The sequence below is a fragment of the Mastigoproctus giganteus genome, chromosome 8, assembly GCF_048544385.1.
Source record: "Mastigoproctus giganteus isolate SK-2022 chromosome 8, ASM4854438v1, whole genome shotgun sequence".
Lineage (NCBI taxonomy): Eukaryota > Metazoa > Arthropoda > Arachnida > Uropygi > Thelyphonidae > Mastigoproctus > Mastigoproctus giganteus.
This window is the reverse complement of record NC_143582.1, coordinates 89,183,459-89,208,911: the sequence shown is the minus strand read 5'-3', so window position 1 is coordinate 89,208,911 and position 25,453 is coordinate 89,183,459. Positions and strand designations below refer to the sequence as shown.

Sequence of the window (25,453 nt, the reverse complement as noted above, 5' to 3'; positions counted from 1 at the left end):
AAACGCAATTGAAAACATTGATAGTTCTTGGAAAGAAGTCACTAAGAAATGCTTAAATGAAGTTTGGCGCAAAATATGGCCAGAAGTTGTACTAGAAGAAGAAAATAACATCCAACCTCAAGAAATTAGAAATGAAGTTATCCAGATGGCTCAATCAATAGGTTTCGAAAATGTCGATGAAGAGGATGTTAGAAATTTATTGAATGCAGAAAATGATGGTTTTTCAGTGGAAGATTTAGAAAACCTTGTTAGCAACGAAGACAAAGATAATGAAGACGAAGTTAAAGAAGTTCCTGCCGAAAAAGTGTTAACAACCAAAGATTTAAAAAGGTGCTTAAATGACATTGAAAACGTTTTAAATTTTTTTAGTGAAAATGATCCTGATTTAGGAAGAAGTGTTATTGTTAAGCGATCAGTGTTAAATGCAATAACTCCTATAGGCAATTGTTAAATGAAAGAGAAAAAAAGCATAAGCAATCAACTTTAGACTCATATTTTAAAATGTGATTTCACTTTGTATGTAAGTTGACTGTTTATTTAATAAAACTTTTCTTTGTTCGAAAAAAAAGCTTTTCATTTTCTTTACATAGGAACGTATCCCTATTTTGGCCATAGTATTTTTACCTCTGAAAACGAAGTTTCGCTTAACGAAGTAATTTCGTGGAACGCATCCTATTCGTTATTCGAGGTATGCCTGTATTCCAAAATGAGCATTTGCAACCTTTATACAACAGTTTCGGTAAACACGACAATTATGGCTGAAATGTTATCAGAAGCCCTCAGTTTGCTTCAGTTTATCATTTGAAATGGAAGACAAAACGAAAAGTTCACCAGGTGCAAACTAATATTTAGTTGAACCACCTCTGGCATTGATGACAGCAGCACACCGTCAAGGCATTGACGAGATCAATTTCTGAAGATAATCAACTGATAGTTCATGGTCCCACACACAAATTATGGCTTCCTGAAGGGTTTTTGGTTTCTTTCTGGCCACTCCAGATTCCACACGATGCCAACAGTTCTCTATAGGATTCAGGTCCAAGCTGTTTCCTGGCCAGCTATCAGTTGTAATGGACCATTTTTCCAACCATTTTTTAACCCATAACAAAATGTAAACACATTACTGTCGAACCTCTAATGCAGAAATGAAGCTAAGGTAACTACAAAAGTGCCTACTTACACTTTTTTCCCGATGAAAAGGAGCAGAGCATCCTAAAAGATGCAGTTACTTGGCAGGTTGAAACGGTCTCTAATGGTTGGCAGAAATTTTCCTTCCAATATAGCCAGGTATCCATTGGCATTTATGGAACCTTTTCTAAACTGCAGGTGACCTACTACGTAATACAAAATGCATCCCCATATCATTTGGCTGGTAGGGAATTTCACTGTACACACCATACAGTTTGGATGGTATTCTTCACTACGTCTATGGCAAATCGTTTGCCTCCCATCAGAGCTATGCTGGTTGAATTTCTTCTCATTCGAGAAAATAATAACTGACTTCCACTGCTCAGGGATCCATTTGACATGCTGCTTACACCAAATTAATCTAGCCCTTTTCATTTTTTGTGTGAGGAGGGGCTTAGGACGACGGGCTATAAGTCCATTTTTGAAGAGGCATCTTCTGACTGTTACTGCACTTGCTACCACTTCTGCTTGTTCTTCCCATTCTCTTTTCAGCTCAGATGAAGAAGCTTTATGGTTTTTAAGGCACAAGCACTTCAAAATGCGGTCCTGTTTTGGCATAGAGACTCGTTTGCATCCGGTTTCTTTTTTTCCCACCAGCAGAACCAGTATTCTTGAGTTTGGAAAGAAATCTACTCACCGTCGACTGATTACAAGACACTGTAAGCAATATGACAGGAAGAACATCCTTCCTCACGTAAAGCAACACTAGCACTCTTTCTTCGTGGGGTCAACTGCATGTAACTCGCCATCCTGGCACAAGCAAGGAATGACTGCAACCCTTGCAGAGTGTGCTTATATAGCTGAAAGTAACAGCTGATGCAATATTACGTCATCACCTACACGTCTTTCTAATGCAATCTATAAGAAATATTGCCATATACTTATGTTATTCAGACGACAATCACAATTTTAAGGGGTGATGTACTTTCTTTGAACACCAGTGTGTGTGTGTGTGTGTGTGTGTGTGTGTTTGAATAACGTTTAAAATAACTGGAAACTGAATCTTTCATAATAAAAATAAAAAGGTATGGTAAACATCAGAGGCAGCAAAAAGCATATTCCTCTACATGATGCTTGAAATATAACCATAGAAATAAATTAGAATAGGAATTAAAAATAATGCCAGCAGCATGGCAAGACAAGAGCAAAAATAACCAAAATTAAACATAATGATAAACCACGGGAAGGGGGGGTAACAAGAATAAATATTGCAGCAGAAACTCTCTAAGATAATTTAGAACATCTAAATGTAAGGATAATAAAATTGATTAAATTTCGAAAGCCAATTAAATAAATTTAACGGTGCCCCCTCTGATGGGTACCAGGTCCAAATTTACGTGATATATCGCTAACAGAGATGTAAACCACTACAATAAAATAAAACAAATATAAACCAAAAATAGGCTGACCATTACGCCCCATCTCAAAGAGGACCACAAGGCCAATAATGGTCAGGGAATCGCTGCATTTCGATTGGGTGGCAGACTGATCTTTCGATCGACTCGCCTTTGCGGCGATTCCCTGACCATTATTGGCCTTGATCAATGACATCAGAAATGATTAGACATTAAAATTGCCTGAGAATAGACAAATTCAATAGATATAACAGAAAATGGTACCTATCTCACAACAGTTTAAAATTCAAAAACAAAATTGGCAGTGAATATCTGCAACATACAAAGGACCCAATCAGTCTCTATATAAAGCAAAGCTAATAATAATCATAATAATTCCAGACGTAACGTAATTTCAGTTAACTTATATCAACTCAAATTTCAACTTAACTTATGATTTATACATTATTTAGTATAACATAAATAGGTTAGGCTGGCATATAACTAGCATAAACAGATAGTTCTGGTTGTTATTGATGGCATATATTGAGAGGCATTAGCCCCATGATGACGTGCCTTTCAATGTAAGCCTTATTCGATAATAACTGGTAAAATTTGGTATTTTAGATTTTGTACATATGGAATTATTATGATTATTATTAGCTTTGCTTTATATAGAGGCTGATTGGGTCCTTTGTATGTTGCAGATATTCACTACCAATTTTGTTTTTGAATTTTTGACTGTCGTGATAGATACCATCTTATACTATAACTATTGAATTTGTGTATATATATATATACACAGTCGATTCCGGTTATTTGGGACACATCGGGACTAGTGCATTTTGGTCAGATTAAGCGGCTGCCCCAATTATCCGAAGTTTCACGTAAATAGTTAAAAATACAATGTGCACCCCCCCTACAATTGGTTCACTGTACAATCAAATCACGTCAATCTATAGATACTTGGGATTTACGCTCCCGGTAAATCCCAAGTATCTATATAATATGCTGTTTCTATGCTTTTGCTTTCTGCTTGCTAACTCTAAATTTTTAAACCTCAAATCTATTAGAGCAATACGAGGGAGATTGAGGTCTATTACTATCCTTATTTCTCTTTGCCTTAATTTTAGGCATAAGCCTTTCCTTTTCACTACAAAATTAAATAGTTGGTACTCACATTTATTATTCTTGATTCGCTTCCATTATTTTTATTAATTTTCACTGCTATCTGTTGGGCTAGCGGTTATTCTGCCAGTTTTCTGATAAATTTAATGTATATTAAAGTAATTCAACTAAATTGATAATAATAATATATTCGCAGTAAATTCACAGTATATTTGAACATAGAAAAAACTGGCAAACAGAAACAGATAAGCCTCAGCTAATTATTGATTGGATATATTGAGTGGAGCTAGCCCTAGTTAACGTTATATTCAATGTATCCATATATCTATAATTAGCTACATCATTTTAATTTTTACTATTTTATTTTATTTTTTATTATATTCTATGTGTTTATTTATAGGGTACAACAAAGAAGTCCAACTCAGGTTACCAAAATACTTGGCCATTTGACCTAATGGGTATAGTTTTCACCCCTAATACTTATATTCTAAATTCTCCAATTTATCAAGTTGGTATCATATTTACAAAAAAAATTAAGGTTATATATATATATATATATATATATATATATATTATTAAACATATAAACTTATAAAAAAAAAGTTTGCAGGCCCCTATATATATATATATATATATATATAGGGGCCTGCAAACTTTTTTTTTTTTTTTTTGAAAGAGCCCTTGAACGTTTTTTTTTTTTTTTTGATTTTTGAAAGGGTCCATAGATATCAGTAGTTTGGGAACTACTGATCTAATTTATCCATAAATTGTTGATCTTGCATACTAATATTTATTTAACTACAGAGTATCATCTACATACAATAATTTTTACATCTTCCACAATAAATTTTCAATAACTTACATTCTTTTGTTGAATGGTCCATGAAAATTATAAAAAGAAGTGGCAATAAGCTACAGCTCTGCTTTGCTCATAATTTAACTTTAAACCATTTTCTAATGCTTTTTTTATTCTCAATGCAGAGTTACTATTTTTATAAATTTTTTTTTTTTTATTCCCCTTAAAAGATTATTCTTGATTCCATATTTATCTAAAGTTTAAAAGTGCATCTATATATTTTGTTTTATGCTCTTTAAAGACCAATAAATACTAAAAAGTTCTTATGATCCAATGAATTTTATATAATATGCCTTAGTGCAAATATTTGATCCTGGCATCCCCTTTTTGGCCAAAAACCAGAAACCAAATTGTTCTTCCTTGTGGTTTACATTCTACAATATTCATGACACTTGCATATATTTTACTTGGCATGCTAAGAACTGACTCTGTAATTTAGCTAAATCTGACTTTTCCTAAATTTTCCTTTTTACATGTTGGTAAAATTAATGCCTTGCTCCAGTCTTTTGGAATCTATCCTTCAGAAAACACTCCTAATGTAATATGACCACTGTGACACTATTTTTCCCTCCAGAGTTTGGAATTTCAGGTAGCATTTCATATACACATGCTTTCTTGATAACAGACAGTATCAAAATTTCTCTTATTACAATCTTTTCTTCTTCATTTAATAAATCAATGAAATCTAAAATATCCTTTTCTCCTATTTTAGTAACTTCATATACTAATCATTTTTGATTACATTAGTTATGATTTTTCACCTTCCTGATTGTTGTTTTCTATATTTTTCCCAAAATCTTTAGCCTCTTTTGCACATATTTTAGCCTGCTTGCACTTCTTTTCTTTATATTCAATTAAAGATTTATTAGTTTCATTCCCCAAAATATTTTTTTTATTTTTCCTAAGTGACTGCACATTATTGGTATCACTAAAGAATTCTGTATTTCCTGTCTCTCCAACGTACCTCTCTTAAATTTTTAACATTCTTCATCTAAAATCATGTTAGACTGAGGAATTCCATTTCACTTTCGAGCAGATTTCTATATTTAATAGTTTTGACAAATCTGAGATATTTTTGATTTTTGTCCATTTTTGGTACTAATTATCATATTTTGTTTGCCCAATCCAAGATAGTCATTTCCAATCTCAAATCCTCAATGTATCTTCAACCTAGGTATTTAGGATCCTTTTGTACAATTCTACAATTAAATATGCTTTTCTTGTTTCTATTATGCTCCTAACATGTAAACCTTATAAGGCCTTGAATGGGTTGAGCACGCTGAATTCTAATGGGATCCTTCCACTTGTTCAGATTACGAACCTAAGGGGGCATAAATTCAAATTAAGAAAAGACGGATGTAGAATAGATGTGCGGAAATTTGCCTTTAGCCAGCGGGTGGTTAATTGCTGGAACAAACTTCCATCTGTTGTTGTGGAAGTTGATAGGTTGAATAAATTTAAGGAGGAACTGGACAGGCATTTGGAGGGAATGGTGCGTTTTTTTTTTTTTTTTTTTTTGGCTGATGCTGCATAAGCTCATACACATGCTTTCTTGCATCACATGCCACTACTACTACTACCTCTGACCTTTTTTCTAAAATTTTGTTTCAACAAAGACAGTCAAGTTTACCCTTGCGTTTGTAATTAGGAGTGCATGGTTTGTACAAAATTCTAGTAGCCTTTTACCATTGCTGTTAGGTGTACATTCCTATTCAGATTTTGCTACAATATGAGGGGGTTTGAAAAGTTTGTGGCCTGAGTATAAAAGAGTAGTGGCACAGTGTTAAAAATTTCTGTCCTTAATGTATAGCACTTCAAATAATAACCCACCATGTTTCATGCGGCTTCAATATATATATATATTTTTTTTTTAGTTACAGGTCCTGAAGTCATCAAAGTTGTGTGAATGAGGAAAGATGGAGAAAATCGGTCACTATTTGAGGGGGGAAAAAAAAGGGATTAATGCCAAAGGCAATTCACAAGGATATGGTTATAACACTGGAGGAGAATGCTGCTTCCCATTCCATGGTTAAGAAGTGGGCAGCAGAATTTAAACATGCTGCAGAAGATCTGCAATGTCCATCACTCCAGAAGTTGTTGATAATGTGCATGGTTTGGTGAGGAGTGATCAATGAGTGACAGTTCAGTACATTACCAGCATTATAGGCATCTCATCCAAATGTGTGCACCACATAATACAGAAGTTCTTGCTAATGAAAAGGTGCCATCAACAACTTTGGATCCAAACGTTGTTGACAGCAGACCAAAAACATCCAAGAATTGTCAAGTCAAGTGAACATTTGCATCGTTTTCAAGTAGATCCAGCAATTTCCTTGCAAAGATTGTGACCATGAATGAGACGTGGGTCTCACTTTTAGCCAGAGACAAAGGAGCAATCCAAACAATCGAAACACAGCCCTTCTCCTTCTCCTCCTCCAAAGAAAGCCAAGTCAATTCCTTCTGCTTTCAAGGTGATGGCATCAGTTTTTTTTGGAATACTGATGGAATGTTTCTACTAGATTCCTTCAGAAAGGCCAGGCCGTCATAGGGACATATTACGCCGACCTTGTGAGGCAGTTGTGTGAGAATATCAAGGAAATATGGTGAGGAAAACTCAGCAAAGAAGATATGTTCCACTAGAACAATGTACCCTGTCATTGCTAGGGATGTGCTGCGTTGTAGCAGCACATCCCTAGCAATGACAATAAGCTGCAGTGCAGCTTTAAGATCTTCAACCATCACCCAATATTTACTAGATCTAGCACCATCGCACTTTCACCTATTTCCTAATTTGAAAAATAAAAATACCCAGCTAGCATCCATTTTCCTACCGACAGTGACATCACTACTGCAACTGATGCATTCCTGGAGGTTCAAGAGAAATGCTCTTCACAGCTGGAATCAAAACATTGCAGCACTGGTGGCAAAAGTGTATTGACTCCAAAGGGGACTATGGTAAAAAATAACATGTTACCAGACTCCTCAAATAAACCCTTCATACTCAAGCCACAAACCTTTCAAAAGATCCTTGTGTCTCATAGAGGTAATTATAATCTACTACCTTGCTATTTAAATCTCTGCCCAATCTGTAAAATGAACTAATTCATTTCACATGGTCCCAGTTCTAATCTGCTATGTTCATTTAATTTTATTGACAGAATCCAAAACTGACAATTTCCTTGTCCACTGCTCATCACTTTGCCTAACAATTTCTTCTACAGTTCTTTCTGCTTTAAAGGTGGTTCTTTTTGCTTTAAACTGTCAAATTAATTTGTCATCATTGAGATTTTTGATATTTTTTCTTTCAAATTCTACTCCATCACTGTCTTTTTTTTTTTTTTTTTTTCCCCTTGAAATTGTACTTTTTCCAATCTGACTTTTCAATGAGTAACCCCTGGCTTAGTGCCTTGAAGGGTTTGTTACTTTTGCACCTTACAATAAAGATCATATTTATAAATTTCCTTGGTGATTCTAAACGGGCTTTCATTTTTCCTACTTGTATGGTTCCTATGCAATACTGAACTATTAGTAATAGTACTTTTGTATTAGTAATTATCTTATAACTTGTTTTTCATTTACCTACTAGAATCCCAAACAATTAACACTACACTGAATTTCTACATTTTCTTCCGTAGTTTATTTTGGAATTTTTTTTAGAAATTTTTTTAAAGAGATATTTACTACAGAGTTTTGTAGAAGTATATATGAGGGTTATTGACTTTTAAATACCATTTGTAATGTAGTATTTTACTAAATAATATGTGTAATCTCCAAACAATTCATTGCTATCACAGTTATTATCTGTTGAGATCAACACAAGTTGGTAAAGTAATGAATGACAGGAAGGAATGAATGCCATCCTGAAGGAAAATACTATCTACTGAATGTAAGAATCACTATTTTACAAGAACACATTTTAGAGAAACAAACAATGTACTCCTCAGGTACTATTCTGATGATTGTTACAATGTGAGATTTAGGTAGTTAACATAATACCATGATGATGCTTCAACATTGACCAGTAACAGCATGGTATTGAGATTTTTATTTTAATTTTGGTGGCACATAAACTTGAAATATTCAAGCAGCTTCTAAAGGTTTGCTGTTATAATTCAAGGATAACTGTGATCAGGACAGGGAGAGTAAATGTAAACATCTGCAAGGACACAGAGTGCAGCATCCTCTCAGATGTTTCTAATCAAAGAGAAATACCAGAGGGTACACTGCTGAACATGGAAAAAATACAATGAATATGGAACACACATCTCATATTTTACACAACATTACAATTTCATAAATTAAGATTTTCTTGTAATAAAGAAGTACATAAGAATATCCCATAAAGTAAAAATACGTAAAAAATTGTACATAAAGAATATCAAGATCCTACCACTCCTTAAATTTTAGCACCATAAATAAACCGATGATCCAAAACATTATGACATAACGTTTTTATGCAAATTGAAGCAACTGCAGGTGAACTATGCCGCGGCGCAGGTCGGGACAATGTATAAAAAACACCTGATACTAAGCTCCATTAATCAGTATTACTCTTGTTCTTCAGATGGGAAAGGTCGCAGACTTAAGCAAGTTCGACAAAGGCCAAATTGTAATGGCCAGACAACTGGGTCAGAGCGTAACCGAAATGGCACAGCTGGTGGGATGCTCACGGTCAGCCATCGTTAGTACCTACTGAAAGTGGTCCGAGGAGGGGAAACCCACGAACCACCAGTGAGGCATCGGTGACCACGGCTCACTGATGCTTGAGGTGAGTGAAGGCTCTCCCGGATGGTACGTGGCAACAGAAAGGCGACTGTGGCGCAACTAACCGGTAATTGAAATGCTGGTGGCAGGAGTAACGTGTCACAACACATAGTACGTCGAACCCTGCTAAAAATGGGGCTGCGTAGCTACAGGCCACTCAGAGTGCCCATGCTAACCACGTTCATTGGCGACAGCACCTACAATGGGCACACGAGCATCGAAACTGGACATTGAGTGATTGGAAGAAAGTCGTCTGGTCCGATGAATCATGTTTCCTGTTGTACCATGTGGATGGCTGGGTATGTGTGCGCCGTTTAGCTGGGGAAGTGATGGCACCTGGATGGACCATGGGATGAAAACAAGCCTGTGGTGTCATGCTTTGGACGATGTTCTGCTGGGATACCCTGGGGCCAGTCATCCATGTGCTGGGCACTCTGATGTCTACACCACCTACATAAACATCATTGCCGACCAGGTACAACCTTTCATGGCAGCGGTCTTCCCCTCTGGTAGTGCCTTCTTTCAGCAGGATAATACACCATGCCACACCGCCAGGATTGTTCGAGACTAATTCGCGGAACATGAGGAAGACTTCCAGGTATTGCCCTGGCCTCCAAATTCCACAGACATCAATCCCATAGAGCATCTGTTGTTTGTGTTGGAACAGTAACTCCGATCTGTTGTCTCAACCACGAACCTTACAGGAGTTAAAGGATTTGCTGGTTATGTGTTTACCAGATACAACAAGACGCATTTAGAAATCTTGTAGAGTCCATGCATCGCAAGGTTTGAGCTATTTATTATTATTACTAGCCACATAGTACAAGGAAGCCTGAGGCTTATGCTGCACCAACCAAAAAAAAAAATTCCGAGTTACCCTGAGAGAGAGAGAGAGAGAGAGAGAGAGAGAGAGAGAGAGAGAGAGAGAGAGAGAGAGAGAGTTAGAAGTAGAAGGGAATCACCAAAAAAGAGAAAAATGATGATATCCAGCTCAGAATTCTGGGTGTACCAAGCCTATATTCATCAGATGTGAGCCTGGGTTTTGCTGCATGTGAAGGACCAACATCACATTAGGTAGGTGGTCATAATGTTTTGGCTCATTGGTGTATAAGAAGGGGGGGATCAAATAAATATAGATGAATAACTCACCTTCATGTCCATAGCTACCAGTTCCATTGCGCCAACTCCTCTCTTTTCCACCACAGAAATGAAATCAGTAAATTCACGAAATGTTGTTCCTTCACCCCAAAGCCCAAGTCTTGTCATGTAAGCCATGTTCCTTGGTTCCGAGGCACCTGAAAAAATATAAACAAATAAAATTTATATAAAAACAGAATAGAATAGTTTACTGCTAACTCATGTTGTGTTTAAAATCAGTAAAATTTCACTAAAGTATAGAATTTCAAACATTTCTGGAATAAATAATTAATATATTATTAGTAATACATTTTTAAATGAAAATTCAAACATATGTCATGTGAAATAACCTGTTCTATATGGTAACTACTGGGCAATGATCAAGTCTTGATAATTGTGTGTGCTGAGCACTGTTAAAAAACAAAAAATACGAGGGAAAAATTGAAAGAAATCTTATTAAGTATTAAATTACAAATGAAAGTTTTAACCCATGGAAGTAGTTTACTAGAAGTTATTTCACTGTAGGCTCTCTTGTAATGATGACAATTCTACATTGGTATAATGAGCTTTTTTTCCATGCCAAAGTAAACCGGATCTTACCTCGAAAAACTTTTATAGATGATATCCATAAATATCATCTATAAAATAAAATAAAATAAATAAAAATAAAATAAAAGGGCAGGTCATGGGGTTTTGTCCCTCTGTATAAGGCAATGGTCAGGCCACGCCTTGAGTACTGCGTACAGGTCTGGAGACCTCATTTTCGGAAGGATGTAGATCACCTATGTTTGTAGCAGCATGCGTTGGAGAGGGCCGTACCCGTAATAGCAAGACAAACTGTGTTGCTGCTTGCATTGTGACAAACTTGTTTGAGGACATGAGCATCAAAAAGTTAGTCTGGTCAGCACAGAGCCCTGACCTTAATTCTACAGAGAACCTCTGGGATGAATTGGATCATTTGGTACATTTGAGGAGAGATTGCCCAAAAAAACAGAACTGAACTGGTCACTACTTTGTAGGCTGAATGGCATAAAATATCAGCAAACGTTTACAAAAAAAAAACTGGCAGAGAGTGCAGCAGACTGTCAGGCTATCATAAAGGCTAAAGGTTTCAGAAAACATTATTAGTTTTCCTGTAAATAAAGGTTATCTGCATGTGTCTGGATATTAATGGTAGGGTGCATGTATAGATACAAACTACTAATGGAGTTTTTGAAAGTGTTAAATTAAATATTGTTTAATTTGTTTAATATAACTGAACTTGAAGAACCACTTGGAATTTGAAAATATGCCACTCCCAAGTCAGAAAAAGATCTTGCAAATCGTACACCTTTGCGCAGAACTTACAATGCCGTTCAAATGTAGAAACACCTGCATTTGAGTTATTGATAAGGGTTTTTTTCCATCAGAAGCACAGTCAGATTTCAGACATTCTACTCTGTACAAATATGACACCCAACACAACAGCACAAATTAAATATCATAAGAACTGGTGGACTATGGTCTAAGTAGCTGATGTGCCAAAAATTCTCATAAAACAAGAATAAACAGTTTGAACATTTTCCAACTGTTTTCATTCAAGGCTATAAATGTGCAAACCAGCAAAATATGCAAGCATTTTCAGCTATAACATATATGAACTAAAATCACCCTACATTGGAAACTATATCTGGGATGTGGGGGGCATCAATGTGGGGGGCATCAATGTGGGGGGGGCATCAATGTGGGGGATGATGGGGTATCAAGCATTTATCACATTTTGTGCACTTCACTGCATGCTTTTATGACAGCTGCCCCTAAAAGGCAGATCTTAAAGTATCCAATGAAAGATCTATCTTGCTCTGAAAGAGTTGAGTCATCACAACCAGCCTTTCAATTTTTGGCCAGTAAATTAGTTTAGCAAACTTTTTTTGAAGTGAAACTTCTTTAGGTACGCCCCAGGCAGTTTTCACATGGGAGTAATTTGCGTCAAAAATCCCCACGAAAATGTGACATGAAATGATTCAACACCCCTCCCACCATTGTACCACTCTGTACTAGGCATGAGTGATGCTGCACCATATGTAGCAGCGACACATGATACAATCAATAGCCCTACCCTACAGTGCAGCCATGGTGTAACTTGCACGCGTCACGTTTACATTTTAAATCACTATATCGCAGCTTCTAGCAGTCTGATTTAAAAATTTTAAAAACCAAAATATTTCTTTCGTCAACCTTTTTTGCCCCATGTGCCCTTTTCACCATATGACAGAATGTTATTCCCCCTTTCCAGAAAGCCTGATGTCAAAAATTTCCACTGAAAAAAAATTTATACTTCAACATGCCGAGGACTAATAGGGAGCGTTCTAAGGCATATTAGAGCACGTATATGTGCAATGCAACCACCGAAACCACCTCCACTGAGTACAAATGAGAGATCTATAAAAACTTTGTAATAAACTTGTAAAACAATTGTAAAATATTAAACCACTGTAACATTGAAATAATAAATGTTTTGAAAGATTCCAAAAAAGTTTCACTTAACTACCGCTATTGCGTGCTCGACACACACACAATTTTTTTTTTTTCCCCCTAAATTTAAACTTTCCACATAATCCTTAGAAATCAAAAAGAATAATACATCCATCCTCTTGGTGAGCCCACTTTGAGAACTAATACCCTAGACAGTCTCAACACCCTCATCCTAGAATTTTTCCCTTGTTATCCGACTTCATTCATTAAAAAACAAAAACAAGTATGACAAATTATAAAATCATCTCTCTCTCTCAGTAAAAATTTCAGAGAACACCTACAACATGCTTTCCCTGAAAGTTCATAAGAACTGGTGAAAGGACCTTAACTCCACTCATTGGCCTAAACCATATACCTTCCAACCGGTTGGAAGGTATATGGTTTGTTGAAGTATAAATTTTTTTTCAGTGGAAATTTTTGACATCAGGCTTTCTGGAAAGGGGGAATAACATTCTGTCATATGGTGAAAAGGGCACATGGGGCAAAAAAGGTTGACGAAAGCATCCAGCTTTAAGGCATATGGTTTAGGCCAGTGGTTCTCAACCTTTTTTGCCCCATGTGCCCTTTTCACCATATGACAGAATGTTATTCCCCCTTTCCAGTAAATCCAATAAAGTATGATGTCCTGTAGATTTTGTACAATCTGTAGAATGATCAATATTCCAACAGTTTGAGCCCTCCCCAGAAACCCTAAAATTCCCCCGGCAGGAAATTCCCCCCTGGTTGAGAACTCCTGATTTAAACCAATGTAATGGATTTAAGGCCCTATTCATCCTATTGGTGGGGAACAAAATGTTTTGTAATATTTTTTTCAGCTATGAAACACTTTTATATGTGAGGTAGAGACTACGAACCACAAAAAATATTAAACTATAAATGCCAATTTTTTTAAAATTAAATTTATTCAAAACTATAAATTTAAATTATAAGTAAATACAACTATTTTTTTAAATACAATGGTATGTACCTTGTGCTTAATATATGTAGTATACATTTGTTATAGGCATAACAGTATCTCCCATCACTGTTAATGGGACTGGTGTTTATTGAAAAAAAAGAAAAAAAAAAAATGTTTTGTTGTGTCATGGAATGCAGGCTGGAAAACACTGGGGTAACACTAATCAATAAATCAGCAGAAATCATATTCAAAGGGAAAGAAGAAAAAAGAAATGAATAAATAACAAAAAAAATTAAAACTAACCTGTAGCACTTGCATACACAACACGGGCTTTTGGTAGTTGATTCTGTAATTCGAGAACTGTAAGGCCTGTTTTGGTTGGCTTAGTGGAGCCAACAGGACAAAGATTTTTTGCTTTATGGCATTCATCAAAAACAATCTATTAATTATATTAAAGATAAATCTCAAATATATTGCATATTTTGTTGAAAAGAACTTACTACAGGATAAATAAAGCTATAATAAAAATAAACTGCATTTCAAAACAATTCTTTCATGCAATCTCGATTAATGACTAAAAATGAAGCAGAGTAATTAAAAAACGTTTGAAAAAAGGATACAACTCCATCAAAGTCTTCTCCACACCAATGTAACAATTGTTTTAATCGAGTTCTGTATTTACCTCCTGACTGACTTTCACCAATAAGAGAAGAATATGTGGCAAATATCACTCCTTTCTTAACACTTCCATTCACTTTACTTGATATTTTTGCATATTTAAACTGAAAAAATTTATTAATAATATTAGTAAAAAGCTTAGTTTATATCTCTTCATATAATAGATATATAACTTGTACAAGAATAAAGCATATGAAAGGATTTTCCATAAAGTAATAAAGGCATTATGTAATTTGTTATGATTTAGCCAATTCTGTTTGCATAATGACAAAACAATTAAAGCTTTCCTCTTAGTCAAGGTCTCAGAAATTTAATGCCTGATCTAGGCACCAAATACAAAAATTAAGTGACAGATTAAAAAAAATAATAGATAAACAAATTTTGTGCGGTCAATCCATACAAAATTCAAGAGTCAATCATAAGCTGTATATATACTACTTGCTTGCCTGTTAACATTAACTTCATGCAATGCCAACTCATAGCATATTACTTGGCCATTTGTTGATAATCAAACTCAGCAATATATATTTAAGTGCAAAATAATACCCAATTTAATTATGCTGCTTGAAGTCAGGCATACCTCTGCTGTGCCTGGTCAAATTAAAGCTATTTAAACACATATCGATAAGTTTGGAGTGTAAATTTTAAACTGATGGAAGCTCAGGGAATAAATCACATTTATAAACTGATGCACTGATTATGTAATCTAGTAGCACAATTATGATATTGAAGTATTTGATACGAGATGTCAATCTCTGGCCACTGCCAATATCACCTAATGACAGGCAATGTGATGCTGCTGACACTGGCAATTGACAAGGAATAATATATATGAATAAATTAACTTTATTCCTTAAAAAAAAAAAAAAAAAAACTTAATCATAATACAAAAGTTAAACATTCTTTCACAAGCAAGTTACATGATCTACTATGGACCAAAGTTAGAACAGTACCCTGCATGAAATAAAAATGATTTATTAACAACCCAAAATAGAAACAGAAAAAAGTATGTGTGGAGGGAGATTACTGTATATTATGGCCAAAGGATCATGATCTTCAACAGCAGCAATTGCCATTTAATAAATTTATCTATAATTCATGTAGAGTAGCTCATTCTTTTATACTTAGTATACAAAAAAAAAAATTTCAGCATAGGTGTTGGCTAAAATAAACAAATTAGTTAATGTATGCAGTAATTAAATTTCAGACACGTTCAATTTTCTTCTTAGAAAAATTAGTTTTATTTTCTTTTCTGTAATTAATAAAAGTGAAATGTGCCTAAAACTAGCAGCACTGTATTAAAACTACAGTTAATCTTCTTCATTTTTTTTCTTTTTCCATACAAATTGTATAAAAAAAAAAGATAATAACTGCTGGATTTCTATTTGTCCAACTTTAATAAATTTGGAATTGTTTGGCAAATATTTTTAAGGGGCCCGAATATAAAATTTTATGAAAATCTATCCACTGGGAGTCAAGTTGTTACATATGGATGGATGAACTAACATTGTGAAAACAACAGGTTTTCTTATGCACATGCACACACGCACGCACATGAATGGACCTAAAAAAATATAAGATACCATAAAATTTAAAAGGTCACCAGATAAGTCTCTGAATGTTTTAGGTGCCAAGAAAAATGTTGGCAGTAGGGGAATAAACACATCCTAAAAAACAATACCAGATGTGCTTGCTATGATACCAAGATGTTAAGAAACATCTGGTATCATGATAAGCATTCTTGGCAACTGGTATTCACTTAACAGAGCACCTCTAAAATGTTTTTAAAAATTCTATTACTGACTGCTTCACAAAAATTTCCACACATGGTGTAAAATTTGATTAGCAATGGAAGATACTGGAAAATATACTATAATTGCCAGATGATAAGATGTGCCAGGCCATAAGACAACCCAGATTTTAGGAGAATTTTGAAGCATATTCTTATCTATCCATATAATCGAAATACAAATTCACATGTAAACGCATAATTTTCTCAACTGGAGAAGGACTGAACTATCTTTCAGCCTCCCTGTTTCCATGTTCTTTGGCATTTAACACCTTCAATTTAAAGTAAACAGTGCAAGAAAAACCTCTTCTGCCTTATACTCATTTCATCAGCACTACAAATTTATACAAGTTAAGACTACTGCATGAAACACAAAAGCATGAGCTAACTAAAGAGATCTCCCCCCATAATGGTGTCATATTGATTCTTGAAAGTCAAGGATAAGTGGGAATCAAATGATTACTAATACTGGTAATTTGGACTGATCACACTGTTCGCACTTGCAAATGTCAGTGGCGAAAAGCAAGTGGAATGGTTCTGTCTCATATACTGAAGGTAAGGCACAGCTACACAATTCCCTGTAATCCTTTCAAGAAAAAAAGGTTTCTAGAAGGAAATTGTGTGTGTGTTGTGAAATTAAAGGAGGGGTGTTCTAGTAAAATGTTTAAAACCACTCTACATATGCTAAGCATATGCGAGTGAGGAATCACCTTATTAATCAGGAGTTAACAATAACCAGGAATGGCGAATTTTTTTTCCTACAGCATGCCACACATGTTGAAAGTATGTTGCATGTCATGTAGGGATATATCCATAAGCTACCAGAATCAATAACACACCCACTATTGATCTGCACCACCCAATATTTTTGTTAACTACATAAAGGAATTTCTGTATAGGCTAGGCATTCATCATAAAAAAATGTAACAATTTTATGTTTATAAAATAAAGTTAATATAGGTTAACCAATAAATATTTGTGCTTACAAAATCAATGTCATAAGGCTCATTATTAAACTGATGATACATTAAATTAATTCATTTAATGCATTTAATTTTCAGTACTGAATTCTTTCAGTAGCAGAAATACTCTTTTGTGTCAGGCTAATCTTGTTGCTCTTCTCAGCACACATTCACATCCTTCCTAAAATGATGCTTCCAAAACTGTATTCCAAAATGCAGCATTCAAGATTCAACCTAATCATTGCTTTATAAAATGGAATAATCACCCCCCCATTTGAACCTCACTGAGCTGTCCTAGCAGCATGTTTGTACTGCTCAGTGAGCTTAATGTTGAACTGTACTCTAAGTCTCTTTCATTCTTCACCACCTTGACTGCAGTACCATCCAATTAGTATGTTATTCTGGGATTACTGCTATCCATATGTGGCATCTTCCATTTATCAATGCTAAACTTTAATTACCACTTCTCAGCCCATCTCCAGATTTTTCTTGGTCTTGCTGCAGTAGAACGCCTTGTTTCCTGTCATTAAAAACTATACCAACCATTGTATCAGCTGCAAAGTTAATCTTCGTATGGCTTCAACAATATCTATATTAAATCTTGAAAAGAGTAAGGGGCCCAGCATTGAACCCTCAGTGCTCATTAATAACTATCCTCTGTGTTCGGCCACTTGATTATCCCTTTATCCATAGTGGTAACGTGTCCTTTATAACACACAATGCTTCAATTTGCACAGCAATCTTTCCTGTGTTCAAAAGCTTTGCTGAAATATGTCAGAATAATTTTTTTACATCCAGGTCATTTCTTACTGCATCATAGTAGCTAATAAGATTTGCCAAACACAATCTCCCCTTAAAAATTCTATGCTGTGATTTTTATATAACTGCATTCCTGTCAGTGATCCTGCAATACATCTTTAACCACTGACACTATTTTTCCTCTGGAACAGAAGTTAAGCTGGCAAGTCTGCAATTATGCACTTTGCCCCTTAATCAACCTTTGTGAATAGGAGAAACATTTGCAAATCTCCAATCCATAAGTATCTCGCCTGAATCAAAGTACGCACTTATAATTATGGCCAAAAGTTTGCTTAACTCTTTTTCTGATTCTACTATAACTGGATAAATTCCATCCCCCTGGTGCCTTATTTACTTCTCACCTTCAATAATTTCTCTTCCACTTTCTTCTCAGTTATCACAAAATCATTTAGTTTCCAGTCATAACTTCTACTATTCCTTCTTGTATATTCTGGTATTCCCATCCCTCAAAGCTTCTTTAGATGCGAATGACGATGCAGAATGTTTATTCAGTTTGTCAGCAATCTGAACACCATTATATTAGAAAATATTTCTGAATAAGACACCTGTATAATCACTACAACTTAGAGGAAGATGCAAATAAACATTCAGCATGTATATCACTGTCGCCATGAAATGTAATATCTGTTTTTGCATTTCCTTCTATGCACTGCATGCTGTTGCTTATTTGTTTGCATTTATTTTTAGCAAACATTACTTTTTTTTTTTCAATTTTACATTACATGGAAAATTTTGTTTAATTAAGACTAAATGCAACTGGGCATAATATTTTTAAGAGTTATTAAAAATATTATGATATTGGTGTAAAAACACCATAGACAACTCTTTTCAACTGTATCTCATATTGTGCTCATCCTTCACAATGAGCTACCATGACAGAATGCAGTATTGCACTGACTTGAATAAGTAACGCTTCACTAATAGAGAAGACTATTACCAGGGTGGGCAGGCACCCTGGTACTGCAAACATGACAACCCAGTTGTGAAGATAATCCCACAATATCAGAGATGCCAACAGGTGTACGTGATAATGTTTAAGTAAGACAAATGCAGCTGGGAATAATATTTTTAAGGGTTATATTTATCTATATAATATTGGTATAAAAACACCATAGACAACTCTTAAAGAAAAACTAGATAGTAGTGTAATGGGCATCATTTTAACTGTGGGCAAGCACCCTGGTACCAAGGTGCTTGCCCACCCACCGATGAAAGGCCAACAAGCCTTGAAATGGTGCCACCTGGGTGGTGTCCACTGAGAATAAGTAACAATAGTCTTCTCTATTAGTGAAGTGTTACTTATTCAAGGCAGTGCAATACATGGTAACTCATTGTAAAGGATGAGCACAATATGAGATACAGTTGAAATGATGCTCATTACACTACTATTGTAGTTTTTCTTTAAGAGTTGTCTATGGTGTTTTTACACCAATATTATATAAGAAAATTTTGTTTATACATGTTCTTAAATTTTACATCTTATTTCTCTGGCATTTTACCGAAAGACATTGGCAATCAGCTTTTCACTACACAAGCATTAAGAAATGCTGTACATAACAGAGAACAATGCTGCACATTTCTATTCTGCATTGCCAACTGCAACAGTACATGTGACAGCAAGTTCATTTAAAAAATAAGCAGAAATTCATAAAACTTTTTTTTTTAAAAATCTGATTTTAATGCAGTTTTATTTATTATATTTTTTTTGTGTGTGAAAAGAAAAAGTTGGAGAAAAACAGTTCTTGCAACAAACACAAAGAAACTCGTCATGAACTACATTGCAAGTGCCAAATGGAGAATGGTAAATTGAGTAAAAAAGACAGTCATAAATCCACAGAGGTAGCTGTTATGCAAAAATATTAATGCAGCTACTTTATTAGAGGCAAAAAATCTAATAAACAGAAATTTAAGTCAATTGAATTACCCAATATCATAGATAATTTCCACAACAAATTCAAGGAGGAAAACAATATTATTTCACTATGCTCTTTTAAATTAGTGTAAAAGGATATAATGATACTATGATGCAAAGTAATAATCTGTGTAGGAACGATATTCCAAATTTAAGGTTATTCAAGCACAGAAGATCACCTTGCCAAATGGGCAGTCAAGTACTCTCGTGATCACTCTTAAGCATGCACATCCGTGCATGCTTAAGAGTGATCACGGTTAAAGCTTGCACAACCTAAATGCAGTGATTTTATTATATTCTCTCTCTCTTTCTCTCAAACTCTTCTGACCTACTGTGGCCATCCTGGAGCATAAACAGAAAATTTACTTATTTAATTGAGAGGCATACATAAATTTGGCTTAAACAAAAATATTGATATCTGTGATTTGAATGATCACATTTAATGCATTATACTGTTTTGATATTTTACTATCTGAATCACTACTCAACCTCCAACCCATGAACAGTACTAAGTACTATAGGTTCTAATACCTCTCGTTTGGAAATTTTCATGAAAAAAAAAAAAAAAACATCTTTTCTCATAATTTTTAAACAGTGCACTCACCTAATTGTAATAATAATATATTTAAAAAAAAGGCTCATTTGACAATTATGCTATGAATTAGCTTACTTTATTTAGAGAATTAACTTCTATTTTTCCAGCTCCTATATCTTTCAGATCTCGTTCAGAGTCGTATTTTAAGTCATTGGAAACACTAAGCCTAAAATGGAAAATATGAACATTATTATTTTTAAAAAATAAATATATAAATAAATAAAGGTTTAGCAACAACAAGGCAAAATCAACAACAAACGTTTGAGTAAATATTCCAGTCATTATTACAAGATTCTGCACATTTTGAATCTTTTCTGCACACTTTATGAACATTTCAGTCCCTTTAATTACCTTAATAAGATTGCTTCTACAGTAATGATCATAAAGCTCCACCTATAACAACTGCTGTTTTGTGGTTAATAATTCTTCAGTACTTTGAATGACACAGAATTATCCTCACACTATATGACCCACTCAACTACCCCCAGCATTCTGTTGTGGATCCCCAAGGATATTTCCATAATAGACTACATGGGCTCAAACACCTCTTGCATGAAAACTAATACAGTGCTGAATTTGTTGTGTAAATATTGTCAATATGGTACTTTCAAAAAAAGAAATGATATTTTAATTTTTTTGTAATAAATTTTATAATTTTCCCACTAGAACTTTATATACACTGACATCTATGGAACTGCAGATTGTTAGACATTCTGGATTACTGGATATTTAACTAAACATACTTACCCCCAGTCTTCAGTTAATACAAAATTTTTCTGCAAATCTGTAGGATCTTTATATTATATTTTAACTAGCTATTACAGCATACTCCAGCATAAAAGTCAACTTTTGAAGAATCAAAAAACTAAAAATTTTAAGGTCAAAGTATAGGTTTAATATAAAATCCTAAAACTGAATTAAGGGAACATTTAGGGTTAAAAAGACAGAATTAATAACAATAAATTTACGATTTATTTCATATATATTTGTTTTTTATTTTCAGCATATGCACATTGTTGCTTACCTTTTTGAAAGCTGTGAATTTGTTCATCTACTTCATCAGATGGAAATAGTTTGTGGAATTCATGAAGAGTTATAAAGTTTACTTTTCAAGGTCTTTAAAGTAAATTCCAAGACTCAATTTCTTATAACAAACATTTCCACAATGAGGATTTACAAGGAAACAACTTGCAGTACAGTATTAAGCGGGCACCAAGGAATGGCTCAGTTACATAATCAAAGCCTCCCACATACACATACAGCATCAATAACAGCAATGTTACTCTGTCACATCTGCCTGGAGGTTTTGTGATCATCTACACAAGGGCATACTATATATACTTATTGTTTTCTTTATGATTTACCATGCAAGTGTAATAAAATGTTGCCATGTAAAATATTGTAATAAAATAATTAATTGTAATAAAATAATTGTAATAAAATATTGCCATTCTAAATGAAACAGCAGAAATAACTGAATTAAGAAGTAGACATGATTCTTAACACTTTTATGAATGAATATTAAATTTTTTACCATTTTATTGACTTAATTGGCATGTTAATTTATTTTTTATAAATAGATTTATATTCCTAGTTACGATACTTAGTTTATTTTGAACTTAGATAGAGATTTTGTATGTTATTACTTAGTATCAGTAAAACTTGTACCATTTGAAACTTGCTGCAACTGTGTAGTATTGATACAGAATAGTGTAACGTATATCTCAAACTTGGCAGCATAAGGTATAACGTACAACAAGATAGCAAAAGGTATAACATAAAACAAGATAGCAAAAGGTATAACGTAAAACAAGATAGCAAAAGGTATAGAGTAAAACAAGATAGCAAAAGGTTTAATGTAAAACAAGATAGCAAAAGGTTTAATGTAAAACAAGATAGCAAAAGGTTTAATGTAAAACAAGATAGCGTAATATGTAGCACTGTAGTAGGAATCTATTAGCTTAGTATAGTGGCAATTAATCAATTACTAAGAAGTAGATGATTAGGTGTTAATGACTCTCATCAACCTGCGCAAAACCACCACCACTTTGCTTATTGGAGGCGTGAAGTGGTGGTACCCATGTTTAGTCTCCAGAGCTAAGTTCCGGTCAAACCTTCCCCATCTCTTCCATCTTGCAGTATGACTGATGTCTTTTGAGGTTATGATGAACGCCATGGTGAGATCCAAACTTCCTTACATTTCGAGGGTACAGCTCTAAAACAGTGTTTGCAGGCTGGCTGCTAGTAAGTACAACAGACAGAACCTATTCATATCTCTCTAGGAGGCTTCCAGATAAGGTTAATTTATAATTTTGCTGCTTCTACTCTGTGAGATAGTGACTGGAGGAGTCCGAGTAATGTGTATGATGGCGAGGGACATTGTCGAGGCCACATTATGTCAAGGATCTGGGTATATTCTTACTATGTGTATGCCATATCCAAAAATTTCATTACTCCATACAGCATGCCCCCCCCCACTTTTTCTTACTTTTGAATACACCATGAAATGTCAAACAAACAGAGCAAACTTATCTACAAAAAGATCTAACCCTCCCGAACATTTTCTAGTTCATTTCACAAATATACATGGTCTCAGTTTTAATCTCAATGATGTCTATTTCCACTTACAGTCAGCCAAACCCCATGTACTTTTTCTGACAGAATCTCAGTTATCGGTTGATTCAACTACTGCTCATCTCAGTTGCCCAAATTATTTGCTGTATGTCCTTTTACCTCAAAGGTGGTACTTGTGGATATGTCCATTCCGATATTCCCTGTCAGAGACTTGGTAATTTGGAATATCCTCTTTTCGATCTTCTCAGGCTTAAAATTAATCTACCTCATTCTGTCAAATTCATCTGTTTGTCTTTACCATTCTCCCAATTCCATTATCACTTGGAACTCTGACTTCCTCTCTTTGCAACTTGACTTTCACCAGTTCAACTTTCCTAAACAGTGAGGTAATTTTGTTTGGTGATTTTAATCTTCACAACTCAAGCTGGCTTCCATTTTCTAGTCACACAGACCCAGCAGGTTGAGATGCTGAGGCTTTTACAATTACTAATGACCTCACACAGATTGTTCATTTACCTACCAGAATACCAAGACAATCCTACCCAAACAGCCAATATGCTTGATCTTTTTCTCACAAACAACCCTTCTAAGTACACAATAAAAACAAGTGGTCCTTTAGGCAATTCCTTCTTTTCCTTGGTTGGATTATTGTTTCAATACTTCTGATGTCAACGTTTGCTCAGATCATGTCAGTGAAATTATTCCACATTCCATCTTAAAATCTCATCCTTTATCTAAATCTTGGTTTTCCAACAAATGTGCTAAGGCTGTTCATGAGAAGAATGTTGCATATCGTAACTGACTTGTTTCCAATTCTTCAGTTTCATTTTCTGCCTACACCAGAGCTCGCAACAATTGTTGGGAGCTCAAAACTAGATTTTGAACAGACTAAGAGTAGAAAACTTGCTTCTTGCCCTAATGGTAGCCGAGCATTCTGGTTTCTTGCAAAAGCTATTGGCACAACTTTTGCCCATCTCTGCTCCCACCTCTGTCAAAACCAGTTGGTTCTATTGTCACTTCAGCCAAGGATAAAGCTGAACTGCTAGCATCCCACGGAAAAGTTCGGTGAAACACAAGCAGTTGCTCTTGACATCTCAAAGGCTTTTGATCATGTTTGGCATAAGATTTTCTAAACAAGCTACTATCTTATTGTTTGCCAACTGTTTTTTGTAATTGGTTATCCAGTTTTCTCTCTGACAGCTCAATTAGGGTGATAGAAGATGGCACTCTGTCTTCTAACTACTTCACTAATGCTGGTGTCCCTCAAGGTTCAGTTCTTTCCCCCACTCTTTTCCTCTTGTATATTAATGACCTTCCACTGACCAGATATTCTATCCATAGTTTTGCTGATGACAGCACATTGCACTCCACTTTCCAGTTTGAGAAACCTTGCCCTGCTCAATCAGCATCAAATTCTCAGATATCCGCTACCAATTCCTTAAATGCCGATCTCCAATAGAAATCGGCATTTAAAGAATTGGTAGCATCTTTGCTCCACTGGAGTAATTCTCCAGTGGGACAAAGATGCTACCAATTACTCCTGTGGGGAAAAGACAACTTAGTCGCTTTAAATCCTTCTAATCCTTCTAAAACTCAGTCTTGTCTTATCTCGCAAAAAGGATTCTTCTGCTGCTATGCTTATCTTTGCTGACACTCTGATTTCTAGGCAAGATGATATATCTCTTTTGGGGATTACCCTTACTTCTAATACACCTTGGCACAAGCACATTACAAATATCGCTTCCTCTGCACCTAAAAAACTTGATTTTCTCTTTTGCTCTCGGTGTTACTTTTCTTCCGAACAGCTGTTCACTCTGTACAAATCGCAAATCTGCCCTACCATGGAATATTTTTCCCACATCTGGGGGCGTTATCCCCAAAACCTCTCTCTCAGGCTTCTAGGTTCCATTCAGAAGAGGGCAGTTAGGTTAATTAATGACTCGTCTCTAACAGAGTCTCTCCGCTCTCTGTCTCATAGATGTACTATTTCTGCTGCATGCCTTTTCTACAGATACTTCCATGGGCACTGTTCTTCTGAATTGGCTTCGATAATTCCCACTCTCTCTTTCAAAATAGTCTTAACACGTGCCACACCCAGCCAACATCCATTTACTGTACAATTTTAAACTCACAGAACCAAACTTTCATCTTCCTCGTTTATTCATTCAACTGCCGTTTTCTGGAAGAACCTTAGTTCATACATATTTCTTGAAATTTACAGCCTACACAAATTCAAGTTTAATGTCAACTAATATCTTCTTTCATCTTGTCAACCTCCAGCCCATGCACAGTACTAAGTACAGCA

At 34.9% G+C, this 25,453-nt stretch overlaps 1 protein-coding gene across 1 annotated transcript in view; it reads right to left on the bottom strand.

The window, feature by feature from the left end:
• LOC150081707 (protein strawberry notch homolog 1-like) overlaps positions 1–25,453 on the bottom strand; it is a 438,163-nt gene that overhangs the window by 248,192 nt on the left and 164,518 nt on the right. The window contains exons 7-10 of the mRNA XM_090378817.1: positions 20,650–20,740; positions 14,440–14,601; positions 14,123–14,258; positions 10,420–10,565 (exon numbers count right to left, since the gene is read on the bottom strand). Coding sequence (XP_090234943.1) covers positions 10,420–10,565; positions 14,123–14,258; positions 14,440–14,601; positions 20,650–20,740 — 535 coding nt within the window. The remainder of the gene's footprint in view (positions 1–10,419; positions 10,566–14,122; positions 14,259–14,439; positions 14,602–20,649; positions 20,741–25,453) is intronic.